The sequence below is a fragment of the Punica granatum genome, chromosome 8 (assembly GCF_007655135.1).
Source record: "Punica granatum isolate Tunisia-2019 chromosome 8, ASM765513v2, whole genome shotgun sequence".
NCBI lineage: Eukaryota > Viridiplantae > Streptophyta > Magnoliopsida > Myrtales > Lythraceae > Punica > Punica granatum.
This window is the reverse complement of record NC_045134.1, coordinates 24,154,914-24,175,125: the sequence shown is the minus strand read 5'-3', so window position 1 is coordinate 24,175,125 and position 20,212 is coordinate 24,154,914. Positions and strand designations below refer to the sequence as shown.

The 20,212-nt window shown below is 41.7% G+C and overlaps 2 protein-coding genes and 2 pseudogenes across 2 annotated transcripts; 3 read left to right on the top strand and 1 right to left on the bottom strand.

Annotated features, from left to right (window-relative positions):
- Positions 1-8,061: 8,061 nt before the first annotated feature.
- Positions 8,062-12,228, bottom strand: LOC116187149 (probable disease resistance protein At5g63020). The gene is made up of 3 exons (XM_031515747.1): positions 11,496-12,228; positions 8,640-11,024; positions 8,062-8,508 (listed from the first exon to the last, which is right to left on the bottom strand). Exons 1-3 carry the CDS (start codon positions 12,161-12,163, stop codon positions 8,493-8,495), a joined length of 3,069 nt encoding a protein of 1,022 aa, XP_031371607.1. The 5' UTR covers positions 12,164-12,228; the 3' UTR covers positions 8,062-8,492.
- Positions 12,229-12,990: 762 nt separating this feature from the next.
- Positions 12,991-14,603, top strand: LOC116188880 (annotated as a pseudogene).
- A 472-nt stretch (positions 14,604-15,075) lies between these two features.
- Positions 15,076-16,713, top strand: LOC116187394 (chloroplast envelope quinone oxidoreductase homolog). The gene is made up of 4 exons (XM_031516060.1): positions 15,076-15,209; positions 15,343-15,484; positions 15,744-15,835; positions 15,915-16,713. The coding sequence occupies exons 1-4, from the start codon at positions 15,144-15,146 to the stop codon at positions 16,611-16,613; spliced, it is 999 nt and encodes a 332-aa protein (XP_031371920.1). The 5' UTR covers positions 15,076-15,143; the 3' UTR covers positions 16,614-16,713.
- Positions 16,714-18,092: 1,379 nt separating this feature from the next.
- Positions 18,093-19,823, top strand: LOC116188942 (annotated as a pseudogene).
- Positions 19,824-20,212: the final 389 nt, after the last annotated feature.

Below are 20,212 nucleotides of genomic sequence, written 5' to 3'. Positions count from 1 at the left end.
TTATATATTTTTAATAGATTTTTTGAAAAGGTTAACAATATAAAATAATATTTAATTTTAAAAGTTTTTGCACATAGATAGTTCATTTTTTATTTTAAAATTCTGCATGGAGGGCGGGTTCTTTTTCTAGTTTTTCTTAAATCAAATATATAAAATTCTGCAACTTGGTGAAGGTTTCGGTGGGCATTATGTCCTATAGTGCATGTGCACACAGGAGTGGTTAGCTCGATTCCATCATGCTCTTTTTCTAGTTTTTCTTAAATCAAATATATAAAATTCTGCAACTTGGTGAAGGTCTCGGCCGGCATTATGTCCTATAGTGCATAATCGCATGGGAGTGGTTAGCTTGATTCCATCATGCTTCTCTCGGGCATTGTTTCTAATGAAAATGCAGTTTTAATAAAAGACTGTTATGTTAAACCAACTGGTTTAGAGCGTTTGACTAGCTACTTACGCCGCGCAAGGAGTCAGTTAATTCCCAATGTATCTCTCATTATTCAAGATGATGTAGGGAAGTTATAATCTATATATATTTCTTGGTTTGAAGCACCATCGACGCTTTGTAAATACATGCATATCAAATTCATTTTCGTTCAGCCCTCCAGAATTGAGTTATCTTTTCAGACTCAAATTCATTTTTCGTTCAGTCAAAGATTATTTTCGTCTCTCTCTTTTTCTCTCTTATCAAGAAAAACCAAAATCCCCCAATTTTAATAGTGGCAGAAAAGGAAAAAGAAATTTCAGGGTGAAAAAAGTAGGTCTAGTCAAAACAAGTTGTCTTTTCTAACTCAACAAAAAAATTTCGCCTTTCTTTGCCTCCCTTGTCGAGGAAAACCAAATCTCCCTGTTTGATAGTGTTAGGACAGATCTCGACTTAGTGTATTCACTGTGGCAATGGAGACAGTTTCAGTTGAACGACTTCTTCGAACGAACAAGAGTCACCACCATTCGATCTGCAAACTCAGCAACCGCATCCGCCACAGCCTTTGCCAGGTTTTTCTCCGGACCTTGAATTTCAGCAGCTTCTCAGGAAGGAGCACGTGCAGGATGAACAGGAAGTGGCAACGGAAATCTCTCCTTTCGCATCCTGATTATAGTACTCCTAAGTGTCTTGTTCCTGTAAGAAAATGAATTAGATTATCACCCACTTGGAAATGAAGCCAGGTAAAACCAGATAACGCGCAACAAAATTTCCAAAGTAGATGCACAGAAGCACAGTACCGCAAAGTGAAACAAGATCTAACCCGAGATAATCAACAGTAACCCCAAATCAAACCAAGCAAAACGAGTAAAACAAAATCAAACCCAAGATAATGAAACAGATACCCGCCCACTTTGAGATGAAGACAAGTAGAACAGGAAAATGTGCAGTACAAAGTTAATCAGATTATCCCCGAGCAAGATCAAACTCAAAATTTTGAAAATGGAGGCAAATCGATAACAAAATTAGAATGTACCTCATTCCCCACAGTTTTGGAATCCCCAGAACCGTGTTCCTCTTCGGAAGGCTAAGAATCTACGCCCTTCATCCTTTCCAGGTGAACAGAACATGAATGGTTAACAAAGAAGAATGCGCCCTGGAGTAGCAGAGATAACCCTAAGAGGAGCATTCATCTGTTTTGATATACCCTCCACACTATAGAAGTTAGGGTACAAGCCGTTGCCGAAGCCTACAAATAACAGCACTATAAGGGGAAGATATGGTGTTGGTCACAAAGAGGGCCAATAGGACTGCAGTCAGGGCTGCAATGTCATATGCGTGCTTGCAAGGGAATAAGACTTGTGACTCGATCCAAAAGGAGAAGAAGCGTTACAGGCCGAGCTCGAACGCAAGCTATGGATTCAGCTCGTATTGGGTGCTGTTCAAGAAACTCGGTGGGTCTTGTTACTTTAATGGGCTCGCCACTCAAACTATCAAAGACCCAAATAAGCTCAAAACAGCAGCCACTCTTGTGTTTTACTTGTCACTAGTGGCATCGCAATGTTGATATATATAGATGTTTTTCTTTTTGGTTCTGTTTGTAGATTACGGATCCTGCAAGTTCCCTAGCGTTACTCTTTGAAGAAGCTCCTGACAAGGAATGGAACATTGCCAGGGATGCTGGATCAAAAGGAAATTAAAAAAAAAAGTCGATAATTTGCTTCCGGAACATTCATTTGGGCAGCCCCTTTCGATCTATATACATTTCTTTTTTCTAGGATTCAGATCAGTTTCTAACTTTTTTGTCCCGAAGAGTTTTGGGCATTGTATGATCAAAATGGAAGCCAAGCCGCTCTATTCCTTTGCCATTTGATTCTCTGAAGCTTTTGATGTCGCAATGCATTGAAGCCATGGGAGATCACTGATTGACGGCTAACTTGAAGCCTATGTACGGCATGTTCTCTTGCAGCAAGTTGGTTTTGCAATCGTGGAAATTCATTTTCCTTATCTTTTGTGTGGTTGAACGAGGCACCTCATGCCATGTAAAATATCTTAAGGTTGGGCACTGAAACCCGACACATTCCCAAAACTATTCTACTATCTTTTCTGTTTAGTGACCCCACTTTAGAAGTTATGCAGGAGACAGTGTTGCTTGATTTGGTTGCATGTATTCTTTTAGATCCATGGAAACCTGTGTTGGGTGCTATAGATCAAGCAATGAGAATACCGTATCGAATCAAGAGAAGAAATTCTCATTATTTGATTCACTGAAAATCAGCAGATCTTGGAAATACCATAGCTCCAACAGACATCTCTAAAAAGCCCGAAGAAATGTTTACCGTGGAAATGCCCGAACACAGACAATCTTCAGAAACTTACACCAATCAAGGGCTAATTACAAACGGCACACCAAGGCTTTCTTAGCACCAGGAGACAGGAAGGCAGACTTGAATTAGACCAACTGATTGAAACAAATTGAACAAATATTTATGTAGAAATTGAACAGAAAAAGGGTTGGTCTGTTGTTGCCTTCTTGTAAATCATTCATGTGTTCCCCCTGCACAAACGGTAAATTTGCTTAATGGTAACAGAAAAAGTTTGTCCAAAAAAAGGCTACATATTTTAACAGTCCTAGTCAATGTTTTGTCATGGCACATGGTAAAAACACTCATATTCTTCTTGAACGGTACAGCTATACTTATTGATCAACAGTCGTAAGAGTACATGTTACTCGATAATATCTAGGAGTTCAACCAATAAGATGCACTTGAAAAAAGAGATAATTAATTAGATTCCTAAGATCTCATATGTTACTCGAGCAATTGATGAAATGCATGCTCTTTCCGGCTAACTTTCCGCTTGAGCGTTTCATACACTAAGGCAATTATTTGATATGGACTTTCACGAAGTGAAAATCGAATTCCCAGAGGCGGCTCCTATAATCATGACTACATTTATCACAATTATTAGGACATGCCTCTCCTCATGCTGGTGCACGGTATTAAGATCCCACAAACACGAGATATGGCAGTCACCTACCTGAAAATTTTGCAGACAAAACTTGCTTTGAGGCGGGACCATCCCATTTCAAGCCTTCCCACCAGTCATCCTCTCCATCAATAACATGTAAAATATTCTTTGCACTTTTGCAGTTCACTGAGAGCTCCCTCAATGTGGGGAAGTCACGAACTTTGATCTTTTTGAATGAAGGAAACAGCAACCTCCTCCAGCAGATTCTCTCCAATTTGGAAAAGCTATCCAAACTGAGATATGCAAGACATGGGAAAACTCCATTTTCGTTTACATGTTTGTCTTCAATATCACCAACGGTCACTTCCCTCATCGAGTCATAACTTTCAATGTGGAACGTCTCCAAGAAAGGAGCGTGATAAATTACTGATGTCACATCCACTAAGTTGCCACACCAGCTGATTAATACATCTCTGAGGCTATGGAAACTATCCTGACTTGCAAGCCTAAAAAATTTATGAGAAAAAGATTCTATATATGAGTAGCTTCCCGGAATTTCCATGCAGATCTCGTGTTCACCGCCACATATATCAATCTGCCTTACTCTACAGAGATGTAAAGCAACCGATTGCAGGTGCCCCAGCTTTCTCAGTAGTGATGTTGAGATTCTTAGTGAGGCTAAGCCATCACTTACGAAAAGAACGAGTGCTCTTAATTGACTGGCAAGCGTGGGGCTGCTCAATAACTTTTCAAAACCTTCTAGTGAGACCAAAGTTTAATATATTTCCTCCACATTTTGCATCATCTGCATCACCTCTAATAATTCGATTTCAGCCCATCCCTTGAACTTCCAATACTTGCATATATTTGACCAATAAAGGACTCTTAAAGATTTAATATGACTTCCACAGGCAAAAGAAAATTCCGAGATAAAATCAATACCTCCAACTTATTCAAATTATTCACATCCACCGGTACCTCAATAATTCTTCTTTTGCTGACTATATTTAGATTTAGGTACCTCAGGTTTATTAGTTCCCAAATACTGTCCGGTAACTCAGCCAAAATGTAATTATCTGGCAGATCCAAGACTCTTAAGCAGGGCATTGATAAGAAGAATTCATCTGGAATTGTCCTCAAATTTGTGTCCCTCATTATTAGAGTTGAAAGGTGGGAACAGGAAATAGTCGTCAAGGAATCGTGTAAACTACTTTCCGCTTTCCACAAAGATATCCTCTCGGGGTCCTTCCATTTTTTAAGTTCCTCTGACTGAAATGACTCCAGCTCCTCTTGAACCAAGACTCTGTTCCTCTTCAATCCATGTTCTGACTCTATCCACAAACCCATTTCCCAAACAACATCATGCATTTTAACAATCGCACAGTGCAGCACTGCATGATGTAGGAACTCCACTAAACATGCATGCTTAGCCTTCTAAATACCTTTTCACCATGATCGTGTGCTTCACGAACATCACCACAATCATCAGAAAATCCTTCCCCGATCCAAAGGACAATTGCATCATTTTCATAAATCTCATGGCCCTCTGGAAATATTGAAAGGTATAGAAAGCAGCTTTTGTGAGTTTCATCTGGCAGATTGTCGTAGCTAAATTCCAAGTTTACAAGCACTCTCTTCTCCAGTTCCGGAAATTTGGACACCTGACTTTTCAAATCCTTGTCAGCATTCATCCAAATTTTCATATCTGTGTTACCGACCATGGCTTGTGCAACAGTAACAAGAGCAAGCAGCAGGTTTTTGCACTCATGAACCAATGCCTCTGCGATCTCAGGGATTCCAGGATGAGCGTCCCAAGTTTTTTCTCCCAGCTTCTGACAAAACAGTTGAAGGGCTTTGTCCGGCAGCAAACACTCCACCTTCTTTGTTTTGTCAGCTTGCATGTGATTACAAACTCCTTGCTCTCGAGTCATGAATATAATTTTGCATTTATTTGGATGATGATGACAAGGGATTCCAAGATCAGTTAAAAGATCTATTGGATCCCAAAGATCATCTAAAAAGAGCAGGAAGTTCTTTTTCTTCATCAAGCTGAAGATTACAGAAGTTGTGCCTCCTTTGTCACTGGGATCCATTCATCCTCTGGAAGCTTCAATTTTTAACAGATGGCCTTCCGAATTTTTTCCAGGTTAGCTGGTCTGGACACCACAACCCGAAGAATGAAGTTATAATCATGGCTAACTTGAAGAAAATGGTCGTGGACTTTGTCTAGCAAGGTGGTCTTTCCAACACCACCCATCCCAAAAATACCAATGCCCTTCACTCTTTCATCCTCAACCCAATTCCATAGCTTCTCAAACTTTGAGGTAGTACCCACAGGGGGCTCAAGGGGGATCTCAACCCTTAGAGGATCGTAAGACTTGCAGGTTAAAACAGTGAGGCCACGACCTTTTGTGAGCTCTTCAGCTAACCTTCTCTTCAGCACGCTTTAGTGTATGTTTGGCATTCAAAAAATTTTTCAACTCAACTTAACTCAACTCCACTTATCTTCAATTCAACAACACAATCATTACTTTTTCAATTTTTTTAAATTTTTTTAACCATTCAATTCATTTTTTAATATTAAATTCTCTCAACTATTCAATGCTTTTTCACAATTCAACAACACAATCATTACTTTTTCTCAATTATTCATTACTTTTTCACACTTTTTCTCATAATTCAACAATACAATCATTACAAACCAATTAAAATCAAAACTCAACTCAACTCAACTCTAAAACCAAACACACTACATTGTGCTCATGAAATTCCTTTTGACAAAGTAGACAGTAAATTGGATGTACCATAAAATTTCCATAATGATAAATGATCATTGTTTTAAGGATTTTCCTGTTAACAAGGCATGGAATCTGATCTGATCATTGTTTTAACCATCATATAGTACTGGCTGCGTTCTGCTCGTATATAAATTCTGTACTGCCTATAGAAGCTGGCTATCTTTATCTTGATTACATTTTGCTCTTGTGTTTTCATTGAATTGAGCAACTTGAAAGGATCATATAAGTATTGCTACTGTATCACTCAGATACCTGGTCTGACCTGTTTGATGATCAATTCTTCATGCTCATTGAAATTCTGAAGGTTGCTATGACGAGTTTTATAATACCCTTAGCTCTTACAATTGAGACTGAGATTCTCTGGCCCCTCCATGACGGACCTTCTCTATTTCCAGCGCTCCTTGCTTGAGAATCTCTCCCATTTCTTTCTCTAGAAGAATGTTGACTCTCTCCAACCTGCCAAGGACTTCAGGTGTTCTTACCAAGTGCCAATCTTCCTCCCTCTTTACTCGTTCTTTCACTGTTTCAAAGATATCTTGCAGCTCACCCATTTTTTGGCAAATCAGATCAGAAGGCTCATAAGCAACTTTATTTACTTCATGAAAGTTACGGCCTTGGACCAATTCCATCTCTATATCAATCTTCTTTGCTTCAGCAAGCACTGACTGCTTGTAACTAGCCGACAGTTTCTGAAACGGGAATTGCACGGGCAATTCCTCCCCATCATCTGCTTTCTGTCCGCCACAATCTTTTCAGCTTCTATTCGAACATAAATTCGGGCCTACTTTCTCTATTCAGTCTTTTATCATATTCATCTCGTTCAGTCTTATGTCATATCTTCTCCCTTATTATTTATCAATTTGGGCCTTTTTCCAATCTAAGTTTTGTAAATTTTCGAATACTATGCGTTAAATCTCACACAATAAACAATGAAGAGAGCGAAGGCGGACATAGTAAAGTTAGATTCGTTCGTTACTTCAGCTTGGTTCTGGGAGGAAGAGAAAGAAGTAACATTGTGATGTTGTCCATGTTATTCTTCGTTCTTCAGTTCTCTCTATTTTTTATCTTTACTATTTAACGTTTTTGGCTTTTTTTTTATTTTCAATAAAATAAAAATTTGTTGATGTGCCATTTATGTTGCATCCACAAGGATCCAACTCAGTATTTTTAACAGAATAGTTAACGGAAGGACGGAAATAGAAAAACAATGAAAGGTATAGGACAAAAATAGAAAAGAAAATAGAAAAAGGAAGAAAATAGAAAAGAGAGTATAGGTAGAGGATTAAATGTGTAGTTTTACCTTAAAAATAATAGATAAATTGGATGAGTGAATGAATGGAAAGAAAATAAAGAAATTTATAGGAGAGAGTGGATGAGTAGAGAGAAAGTAAGGTTAATTGGGATGTTACCGAAGTAGAATTACATTTTTTACCTTAGTTGAATATTGTAGTTAATTATGATTATTTTAGTAAAGGTGGTTTTAGGAAAGTGAAAGTTAGACCAAAACTTTCTTGTTGCTTTTGAAGTAGCATAGATAATAACAGATAAATCACATGCACAACGTCAAATGTCACATATAAATGAACTATCACACAACCTCAATTTTATAAGTGACAATTGTGGGTGTTGCAGCATACTAAAGCACATGTTAAGCTTTTCAAATTAATCAATAATCATGTGTACATGGAGGTGGCTAAGCTGAGAGTTCTTGATCGGACCATGAGCTGACTAAGCCGAATTATTGGATGGTCGGAAAAAGGGGTTCCTGTGCTGGGGTGCTATAGATCAGGCATGCAGATCATATGTAGTTTGCATTATTATAATCTCAAGAATCATACAGGAGGATAACATTTTCGAATTTAGAGAGCAAAGTTTCTTTAAAACTCAAAATCAGTAGAACAGTGAAATTCACATAGCTCAACCGAAGAAATGTTAACTCTCAAACTGCAAAACCACAAGGAAATATTACAGACTTATTATGCGGATCAACGGATTTCATAAAAGACACAGACCACAGTTTCTTAGCAAAAAAACAGAAAGATGGAAACGAATCATAGACTGAACAACCAGAAACAGAGTGAATTGTCTATTGGTCACGGCCAGCACCCCATGCTACCACTCCGAGGTTTGGCTCTGATACCAGTTGTTATAGACTAAATGGGACAGCCCGGCCCAAAAGAACAATATATTATGTGGGACAGGCCATTTAGCTTATAAACCCTCTATCAATTGCCCATACAATCAATGTGGGACAAGTCTCATTCCTTGCAATTGCTTCAATTCATAACATCCTCGTGGATATATCATTCGTCTTCCTTCCTGCACAAGAGGTGAACTTGCTTAATTGCAACAAAAGAAGTTTGTTCGCTTAATTAGAAAAAGAGATCTCCTTGGATCATACATCCTAGCGAGATGTAACAAAATGTACGGCAAGAACTAGAGCGACCAACCTGACAAATTTTGAGGAGAAAACTCCTTCACAGGCAGGATCATCCCATTCCAAGTCTTCCCACCACTCCTCTTCTCCTTCAATAGTTTGTAAAGTATTATTCGCACTGTTGCAATCCAATGGGAGCTTCTTCAGGTTTGGGCAGCCAAAGACTTCGATCTGTTTGAGTGAAGGAAAAGGCAAGGCTCTCATGCAGATGCTTTCCAATCGGTAGAGGAAGCTTAACTGGAGAAAGGTAAGACATTGGAATATACTATTATTGGTTGTATCGGTTTCTTCAATATCGCAGGCGATCACTTCACTCATCGACTGACAATGACTGATTCTGAGTGACTCCAAGTTAGGAGCGTGATAAATTAGCGATGTCACATCTTGTAATTCTCCACAGCCGCTAATGGTTACATCCCTAAGGCTATAGAAACCATCCCGACTTGCAAACCTTGAAGGTTTAGGAGCATCGGATTCCGAATATGGGTATCCTGCATGACTTCCCTGAGAGCCCTCATCGTCACCGCTTATGTGAATCTGTCCGATTCTACAGTTAAACAAATTAAGGAACTGCAGGTTTCGCCCCAATCTTCTCACTGATGACGCTGAGATCCTTAGTGTGGGCAACCCAAAGCATTGATAGAGAGAGAGTCCTCTCGAATGGCCATGCAGCTCTTCTGGGCAGCTCAAAAACTTATCGATGCCTTCGGGTGAGCCTAGAGTTAGGCATATTTCCTCCACAGCCTGCATTCTTCGATCCTCTAATAATACCATCTCAGAGTATCCATCCAATCTCTGAGGCAAAGATAAATTGGACCAGTGGAACACTCTTAGAGAGGAGAGATTCGATATGGTTTCTTCTGGCAGTACAACAGTTCGTGGTAAAATCAGCACCACCAACTTTTTCAAGTTCTTAATCTCCTCTGGGACCACAATCAGGCGCCTAAAAGCATCTATCTTTAGGTATCTCAGGTTTATCAACTTCCAAAGACTCTTCGGCAAATTTTCCAGAAGAGAGTTACGCGACAGATTCAAGACTTTTAAACTGGGCATGCATAAGAAGAATTCATCTGGGATTTCCGTCCAGTTCGTGCCCCTTAGTATCAAAGTTGAAAGACTGGAACATGATACAGTTGCGAGGGAACTGTGAAAACTTTGATCCCCACCACATAGGAGTATCCTGTCTGCATCCTTCCATTTGTAAAACTCTCCGCCTTGGACAAAAGTTCGATTCTTCATTGATCCCTGTTTCGACTCTATCCACAAGGCCATTTCTCGGACAACATCATGCATCTTGATGAAGGCTCCAAATTGACGTGCACGTTTTACGTACTTCACTAAACATGCATGCCTAAGGCTTCTAAGTATCCTTGCCCCTTCAGCACGTGCTTCATGAACGTCAACACATCCATCGAGAAATCCCTCCCCAATCCAGAGCTCAATGGCATCATCTTCACAAATATCCTGGTCCTCCGGGAACATCGACATATACAAAAAGCATCTTTTATGGGTTTCATCGGGCAGACTGTCGTAGCTATATTCCAGTTTCGTAAGCACTTCCTTCTCCATATCTGGAAATTTAGACAAACGAATTTTCAGACTTTCTTCAGCTTCCACCCAACGTTTCAATTCCATTGCACCAGTCATGATTCGTGCCATTGTAACAACAGCGAGCGGGAGGTACTTGCACTGACAGATCATTGTCGCTGCTATCTCAGGAATTTTTGGATGAGTGCGCCAGGTTTTTTCTCCTAGCTTTTGCCGGAACAGTTGAAGAGCTTCATCCTGTGGCAAACACTCCATCTTCTTAGTCCTGTTCGGTTTCATGCTACTACAAACTCCCTCGTCTCGAGTATTGAATATAATCTTACATTTTTTTGGATGGTCGCGAGGGATCCCAAGATCAGTCAAAAGTTCTATGTGATCCCAAAGGTTATCTAGAAACAGAAGAAAGTTCTTTTCCCTCATCAAGCTTTGGATGATGTCAGCTCTGCCTTGTCTATTGTGGAAATTCCATTCATCTTCTGGAAGCTTCAATTTTTTCCAGATGGTGTTCTGAATTTCATCCAAGTTTGCTGGTCTAGATGCCACGACCCGAAGTACAAAGTCATAATCATGGCTAGGATGAAGGAATTGATTGTAGACTCTGTCCAGTAGGACGGTCTTTCCAACACCACCCATCCCGAATATCCCAATGCAACTAATTGTTTCATCCTCAACCCAATTCCACACCTCCTCAAACATGGCATTGCCGCCCACAGGGGGCTCAAGGGTTCTCGCAACCATCAGATAATCATCAGGCCTACAGGAAAAAACAGTGAAACCACGACCTGCTATGAGCTGTTCTTCCAATATAGCTCTCTTCGCTTCTGCACGTATTGATATGCTGGTTGAATTCCTGTTAATAACAGGGAAAGTCAATCAGAAGAGCAGTTAATCAGCCCAGGATCATTCAAATTACTCAAGCGATAGCATGCACTAGATGTGGACAAAGGTCATGGATAATGATGTGCCCAAGAGTCTCATTTCCAAAACGTCCAAGAGCATTTCTTGATAGACAAGTTTTACAAAAGTGGGAGACTGTATTTGCTGGAATATTAAGACCCTTGCTCGTGGATATACCAGCGAAGAACAGAACCAGGTGATACTATGTTTAACTATGGTAATTCCGAAAGAGGGCGTGTAACCCAAATTTTATTAGCTTGACTATGACTTGATTTATTAAAGATTTCTTGGCAGATGATCACTGGACGAAACTGAGGGACTGTGGGAAAATCTTCGGGAAATTCTAGTTACCGATCAAATCTCGACGCTCAATGAAATTGTAAACATTGCTTGCTATAACCAGTTTTATATGTTCAGCTGTTACCTTTGAGACTGAGAGTCCTCACCCTCTCCCTTGCAGCTCTTGGCCATTTCCACTGCCCCTTGCTTGAGAATTTCCCTTACTTCCTTCTCGAGAACAAGCTTGACTCTGTCCAACCATCCGCGGACTTCTGGTGTTCTAACCAAGTGCCGATCTTCTTCCCACTTAACGCGTTGTTTCACCGTTTCAAATACACCTTGCAGCTCATCCCTCTTCTGGCGAAGTGCCTCAAGGGATCTCCTGAGGATCAAATCAGGAGGCTCGTATGCAACATCATCCTTTACTTTGAAGTTAGAGGCCTGGTGCAGTTCGGTTTCTAGCTCAGCTTTCTTTCCCTCAGCAAGCTCCGACTGCGCGTAACGTGCACGGCAATTGCTGAAACAGAGACCACACAGGCAATTCTTCCCCATTGTCTGCTTCCCCTCCGTCAAATTCTTGTCGACTTCCTCCTTGAGGGTTTTCACCCTCTCCAGCCAGCCAGCTGCACCGCTCTTCCGGATCCATCCTTCTCCTTCAGCTGTCACATCATCATAGACATGGCCCAGTTCTTCTGTCTTGATCTTGAGAGCAGTCAAATTGTCCCCAAGATGCCGGATATACTTCCGGTACGTAGCTGTCCGATCCCAGCATGTGAGGCCGGTATCAAATATTGTTTTTGCAATATCTGCCATTTGGATCTTCGGACTGAAAATTGAAATGGATCACAGAAACAGTTTGAGAGAATGAATTGAATGGTCCAAAATGGTGAGTGTTTACTTGATCAGATAATGTCTTTGAATATATTAATTAGCTCAAAGTCAAATGATCACATGCTAATGCCACCAGTGGGGATTATTTAAAGACTTACAGGAAGGATGACTGTACACGACTTGCTTCAATTTCTTGACGATCACTTCAATGTAAGTAAATAAATATTGCAAATACAGCTGTACATAACAAAGAAAGGATCGATGTTGTTGACATTGCACCATCCCCTTCCCTACTTAAATTATTTAGTGAAAATTAAGCAGCAGAAATCCGTTCATATTGATGCGGTGCCAGCGAATGGTTACCTCAAATGTCAACATGGAGAACAATCACCGGAACGAGCCATTTCAGTGACTGGAAAAGCGCTCAGGAGATGTAATATCTATAATTCTAATGAGAGTTCTTAATAGCCTCAAAAAAAGATTTACACCATTGACTTGGAAGACCACAGACAAACTCTTGGAATCTTGAAACCAGCAACGAGCTTTTACAAGTTCTCTTAGCACGTAAACACAAAAAGACGAAATGAGTTAGACTGACTAATTAAAAAAGAGGAGTGCCCATGCTTGAAGGTCTTACATCTGTGTGTTAATTCGACATGTTACGAAGGGGTTCAGGTTCGATTTTCATTAGTGAGACTTACCATGCCCCTTCATTTGCCCCGGTCTATTCCTTTCTGGACCATGGGTCTCGTCTGTAAACGAAAATGTAAAAGTTAATGCAAGTTGAGTTTAGCCTCACAGATATAAGGATGGAAGCATCAGCAGTCGTCCATTGTCTTATATCCATTCCATTCCAAGAAGAGAGCCATTCAGACGAAATGGAAGTAAATATCACTTCCGAAGAGCTCATCAAGCCTTCTTTACCAACCCCACAACAACTCAGGACCTACAAGTTCTCCCTTCTCAATCAAAATACTCCCGCTGCTTATGCTCAAGTCATCCTCTTCTATTTTTCAAACTCCGAACCGGACCTCCTCCCTCGCATAGATGTCCCAAGTAAACTAGAACTTTTGAAGAAATCCCTGGGCCAGACCTTGGCTCGCTTCTACCCACTTGCAGGGAAGAAACAGGATGATTTCTCCATCGAATGTGATGATAAGGGATCCCATTTCATTGAGGCAAGTGTTAACATGTCCCTCACTCAATTGCTTACCAAGCCGGACCCCTTGTTTTTAAACAAATTGTTTCCCTACGAGTTAGATGTCCGGGAATGTCCTCAGACAACTTGCGCTACTAATATTTAAGCAATGTGTTCCAGTGTGGTAGGATCGCCATTGGGGTGCCCAATACACAGAGGCTCCATGATGAAACTGCCCTAAGCGTGTCTTGAAGGAGTGGGCAGCAGCCATCCAGGGAGGTGGCGGCAGCGCTACTGCAGCGCCACTGCAGCAGCTCCTGACCTCACGGTGGCAGGGAACTATTCCCTGCAAATGATCTGTGGCTGAGGGACTTAGCAATGATCACCTTTGGCTCCATAGTAAAAACTGGAAACAACATCACAAAGAGGTTTCTCTTCAGTGGGCCAGCGATAGGGGCCTTGAAGGCCTGAGGAACTAACCCTACTGTCAAGAACCCGACTCGGGTTAAGGTGGTCTCAGGGTTCGTATGGAAGCGTGTGATGGCTGCTTCCAAGAGAAAGAACAACGGCCTCAGCAGGCCTTCAGTCTCCACACATTTCGTTAATATTCGTAGAAGGATGAATCCTCCCTTGTCAGAATTCTCTCTCGGAAACCTTCTTTGGCTGGCTACTGCAAAATAGAAGACCACTCATTTCGATCATACTGGTAATATGGTGCCGTTGTTGGTGGGTGAACTAAGGAGAGCATTAGCCAAGATAGATAGTGACTTCGTCTTGGGACTGAGACATGACAAAAACTTGATGAGAATCTCTCTCGAAAAAATTAGCAAAGCAGGGTCGTCTAAAAATGGAGTGGACATATTTAGCTGTTCGAGTTGGTGCAAGTTTGGGCTTTATGATGCCGATTTTGGATGGGGAAGGCCCATCTGGGCTGGTGGTGACGGGTTGTGCTGGTCGTCAACAATGTTTCTCAATGCCAATGGTACGATTTTGGTTGATACGAGGTTTGGTGATGGAATAGAGGCATGGGTTACTCTGGATGAACAGAGGATGACTCTGTTGGAAGAAGATCCTGAGTTCCGGTCATTTGCTTCAGGGACCCCTAGTCCTTTAATTATCAGTGACAAGCCGTGAGTTGTCTCGATGGTCAATAAGATGTTTCCCATGTGTGTTTAGATAACTTTATCAGGAACAAGAAAATACATCAAGCGTGTTTGCAGTTCTCCATTCTATTCACTGTAATATTATCAAGTATGTTTAGATGAATATCCGTGCATTGTGCCGAAATATTATAACTTTGTAATGATTATCAATATAAAAATAATTGAGTACTCTCTTAGAAAAAATGTTCACTGAAATGGAAAGAACCGTCTTAATCATGTTTACTGAAAATAATAATCATTGTTTGTGTTGGCATAATTTAGCTTGTGTTTGTAATTAAGCATTATTGCAGTATCTAGGGCAATTGCCCCTCCACAACCTTGTACGGTTTAGTTTTCATAATCAAAGAGACATGTCCATACCAGGAAGAAAATTACTCAGATTGGACCCAAGAATGTATTGTTCAACACCCTTAATAGAGGCCCAGAACAGAACACATTTCTTCCCATGAATAGTATAACCAAGAATTTTCTTTATTCAACAGTTTGACCCCCATGTCCCCCCCTTTTCAAATAGAGATGGCGGGAATGACGTGATCACATCACCAGCCGCCTCGGACTACAGACCACACTACTCGGGCTTTCCCTATTAAACGAGTGGATACCATTGAACCAACCCCAACAGAAACACTCTGCATTCCGAGAGCTTCGGTGGACAGAGAAGATGGCCGGAAAGCTTATGCGCGCCGTCCAGTATAAATCCTACGGTAGAGGAGCTGCTGGCTTAAAGGTTAGCGCGCAAATCATATATATAATAAAACGGGTTATTTGATTGAACTCAGTTCGATTTAGTGTCTGCTGCTGATCTTATGTGGACTCTGCCCTATGAGTATGATGTCCTGGTATCTCTATCCTTCATGCAGCATGTAGAAGTACCAGTTCGTGTACCGAAGGAGAATGAAGTTTTGATCAGAACCGAAGCAATTAGTCTTAATCCTATGGATTGGAGAATACAGAAGGGCGTCACAAGACCCGTTTTGCCCCGCAAGTTCCCTCATATACCCGGTATCGTAATTGGAACTGTCATGTCATCACTTTTTCCTCTCAAATAACACATTCCGTGTAACTTGCATTCTGAATTGATCATTGACTTTTCGGTCGATCAAAGTTGATGTGAAATGTTGCTGTATCTAAAGAAATTCCTGTCCAGTAACCATTTCTGCTGTTTGATGTGATTCATCTCATAGTTACAGTTGTTTAGTTCACTTCATGCTGGAAATATCCTATTCGTTCAAATGTTTTGACGGGACTTTTCTGGTGATAGCCACCGACGTAGCTGGAGAGATCGTAGAGGTCGGCACAGAAGTAAAGAACTTCAAACCGGGAGACAAAGTTGTTGCAGTGATTAGTCACTTTGTAAGAGCCGATTTCTCATTGGACATCTCATTTCTTTGTGTTTATTCTGTGACCATGATCAAGTTGGATCATATGACAGGTCGGGGGCGGGCTTGCGGAATTTGCCATTGCAAAGGAGTCCCTGACTGTTGCAAGGCCACACGAGGTGTCTGCCCGCGAAGCAGCTGGCCTGCCCCTGGCTGGGCTCACAGCTCACCAGGCCCTTACGGGGCCTGCTGGAGTCAAGCTTGATGGGAGGACAGACGGACACCCGATAAACATCCTCGTCACTGCAGCTTCTGGCGGGGTGGGTCATTACGCAGTCCAGCTAGCAAAGCTTGGGAACACCCACGTGACTGCTACCTGTGGAGCCCGCAACCTCGACTTCGTCAAAAGCCTCGGGGCCGACGAAGTCCTGGACTACAAAACCCCCGATGGGGTTGCCCTCAGGAGCCCATCGGGCAAGAAATATGATGCTGTGATCCACTGCGCAATGAATAGGATCCCGTGGTTGACCTTCGAGCCCAACCTGAGCGACAACAGGATGGTGATCGACCTAACTCCCGGGCCCCGGGCCATGTGGACCTTCGTCCTGAACAAGCTCACCTACTCAAGGAAACAGCTAGTGCCTATGTTTATGTCATCAAAAAGCGAGAACTTGGAGTTCTTGGTAAGGCTCGTGAAGGAAGGAAAGTTGAAGACTGTAATTGACTCTGTTCACCCACTTAGCAAAGCGGAGGATGGATGGGCTAAGAGCCTTGACGGGCATGCCACCGGTAAAATTATCATAGAGCCATAGTTCTACTTCCATATTTGTGTAAGTCTAGTTTTTTTTATTTTATTTTTTTTCCTTTGAAAGTTTGTAAGGTGGTTGTGCAATAAAAAGGAATCTTACTCTATTCATAGCTTCTATGATTTTATAAGTGAATATTGTGCGTGGATATACATTACATATATGACGGGCATACCCGTAGTTATATGATCGCCGACCGAGTCTAATTTGATATTCATCCATGACACATCGGTAAAACCCGAATTAGCAAATAACGTTATCAGGACCGATCGCAGGGGTAGAAGCTTACTGTACGTGAATGTGGTTGTTAGATGACTTAAGAATACGTTCCGTCCATAGCAAATGGAATGATCCGTATCACTGAGATCGGTTGGTGGCGGTGATTTAGTACGTTATCTTTCAGCTCTCCAATTGCTAGCAATGAACAATTTCATACCACCGGCAAGGATTCATCCTCATACGTCAAACCACGGATCAAGATATATATACATTTACATGAACTGAGAACTTTTCGATCATTCTATTTCGTTATCTCACGTAACATAAAGCACTAATATGATTGCAACAGATAAATCAATGAATTGATGAGCATGTGCGCGGCGAAGCATTAATACAGGTCTTTAGGGAGCCATATCGATTCTTCGTGATCACGTCATAATAGCGAAGGATGATTTAAGAATTTCTGGAAAAGCAGAGTATTAATTTGAATTTGAAGGATCCATCCTTGGAATTTTTTCCCGAGTTCCTCCTTTTCTGAATGGTGGACAGCAGTAGTGGCAATATTGTCGCCTCCCACTATACAATATTTGGATTCTTGTGTTTAATCGTAAATATATCAGACGAACTGAATAACCAGTATAAATACTGATCCCATCAGTGTAGCACCATCAAAAGCCTAGTATAATTCCCACCAATGTTCCCTAAATCCAAGCAAAGAGCATATACTTCTACTAAATGTTTGGACACAAATGCATGTGGGATTTGAACTTAAGATCCTATGAGTGAGCATTACTCATTTACAGTGAATGGGTAATAACCTATCAAAATACTTGTAAGTGAAACTCTATGGATCCGTTATATTGCAGGGCATACTTCTTACTTTGTAGCATTTTTATTGAGTATTACATTTTCAAGTGGATGAGTAATACTCAGCAATATTTGCTCGAATTGGCCATACAAGATTCAAATGGAAGTTGACCGTATTGCGATCGCCATCAGAGTAAGATGAACGATTTTCGATTTCCCGATCCAGAATTAGTTTTCATAATCAAAGAGACATGTCCACGCCAGGAAGAAAATTACTCAGACTGGACCCAAGAACACATTGTTCAACACAATTAATAGAGGCCCAGAACAGGACACGTTTCTTCCCATGAATAGTATAACCAAGAATTTTCTTTATTCAACAGTTTGACCATCCTTTTCAAATAGAGATGGCGGGAACGATGTGATCACATCACCAGCCGCCTCAGACTACAGTCGACACTATTCGGGCTTCCCCATAAAACGAGCGGATGCCATTGAACCAACTCCAACACAAACAGTCTTGACATTCCGGGAGCTTCGGTGAACAGAGAAGATGGCCGGAAAGCTTATGCGCGCCGTCCAGTATAAATCCTACGGTGGAGGAGCCGCTGGCTTAAAGGTTAGCGCGCAGATCATATATATAATAAAACGGCTTATTAGATTGAACTCGGTTCGATGTCGTTTCTGCTGCTGATTTTATGTTGACTCTGCCCTATGAGTATGATGTCGTGGTATCTGTATACTTGTTGCAGCATGTAGAAGTACCAGTTCGTGTGCCAAAGGAGAATGAAGTTTTGATCAGAATCGAAGCAATTAGTCTTAACCCTATGGATTGGAAGCTACAGAAGGGCGTGGCAAGACCCGTTTTGCCCCGCAAATTCCCTCATATACCCGGTATTCCCTCATCACTTTTTCCTCTCAAATAACGCGTTCTGAGTAACTCGCATTCTGAATTGATCATTGACTTTTCGGTCGATCAAAGTAGACGCGAAATATTGCTGTATCTAAAGAAATTCGGTCCAGGAACCATTTCTGCTGTTCAATGTGATTCATCTCATAGTTACAGTTGTTTAGTTCACTTCGTGCTGGAAATAGCCTATTCGTTCAAATGTTTTGACGGGACTCATTTCTTGTGATAGCCACCGATGTAGCTGGAGAGATCGTAGAGGTCGGCACAGAAGTAAAGAACTTCAAACCAGGAGACAAAGTTGTTGCAGTGATTAGTGCCGCTGTAAGCGCCGATTTCTTATTAGACATCTCATTTCTTTGTATTAATTCTGTGACCATGATCGAGTTGGATCATATGACAGGTCGGAGGTGGGCTTGCGGAATTTGCCATTGCAAAGGAGTCCCTGACTGTTGCAAGGCCACATGGGGTGTCTGCCCGCGAAGCAGCCGGCCTGCCCGTGGCTGGGCTCACAGCTCACCAGGCCCTTACGGGGCCTGCTGGAGTCAAGCTTGATGGGAGCACAGAAGGCCACCCGATAAACATCCTCGTCACTGCGGCTTCTGGCGGGGTGGGTCATTACGCAGTCCAGCTAGCAAAGCTCGGGAACACCCACGTGACTGCAACCTGTGGGGCCCGCAACCTCAACTACGTCAAAAGCCTCGGGGCCGACGAAGTCCTGGACTACAAAACCCCCGATGGGGCTGCCCTCAGGAGCCCATCGGGCAAGAAATACGATGCCGTGATCCAGTGAGCGACGAAAAGTATCCCGTGGTCGACCTTCGAGCCCAACCTGAGCGATAACGGGATGGTGATCCACCTAAGTCCCGGGCCCCGGGCCATGTGGACCTTCGCCCTGAACAAGCTCACCTGCTCGAGGAAACAGCTAGTGCCTATGTTTATGTCATCCAAAGGCGAGAACTTGGAGTTCTTGGTGAGGCTCGTGAAGGAAGGAAAGTTGAAGACTGTAATCGACTCTGTTCACCCACTTAGCAGAGCGGAGGATGGATGGGCTAAGAGCCTTGACGGGCATGCCACCGGTAAAATTATCATAGAGCCATAGTTCAACTTCCATATTTGTGTATGTCTTGTTATTATTATTATTTTTTTCCCTTTGAAAGTTTGTAAGGTGGTTGTGCAAAAAAAGGAATCTTACTTTCCATAGCTTCTATGATCTTATAAGTGAATATTGTGCGTGGATAGACATTACATATACGACGGGCATACCCATGCTTATAGATCGAGTCTAATTTGATGCTCATCCATGACACATCGATGAAACCCGAATTAGCAAATAAGGTTATCAGGACCGATCGCAAGGGTAGAAACTGACTGTATGTGAATGTGGTTGTCAGATGACTTAAAGAATACGTTCCGCCCATAGCAAATGGAATGATATGTATCACTAAGATCGGTTGGTGGCGGTGATTTAGTACGTTATCCTTCCGCTCTCCAATTGCTAGCAATGAACAATTTCATACCGCCGGCAAGGATTCATCCTCATACGTCGAACCACGGATCAAGATGCATATATATATTTACTGAGAAACTCTTTGATCATTCTATTTCGTTATCTGGCATAATATAAAACACCAATATGATTGCAACAGATAAATCAATGAATTGATGAGCA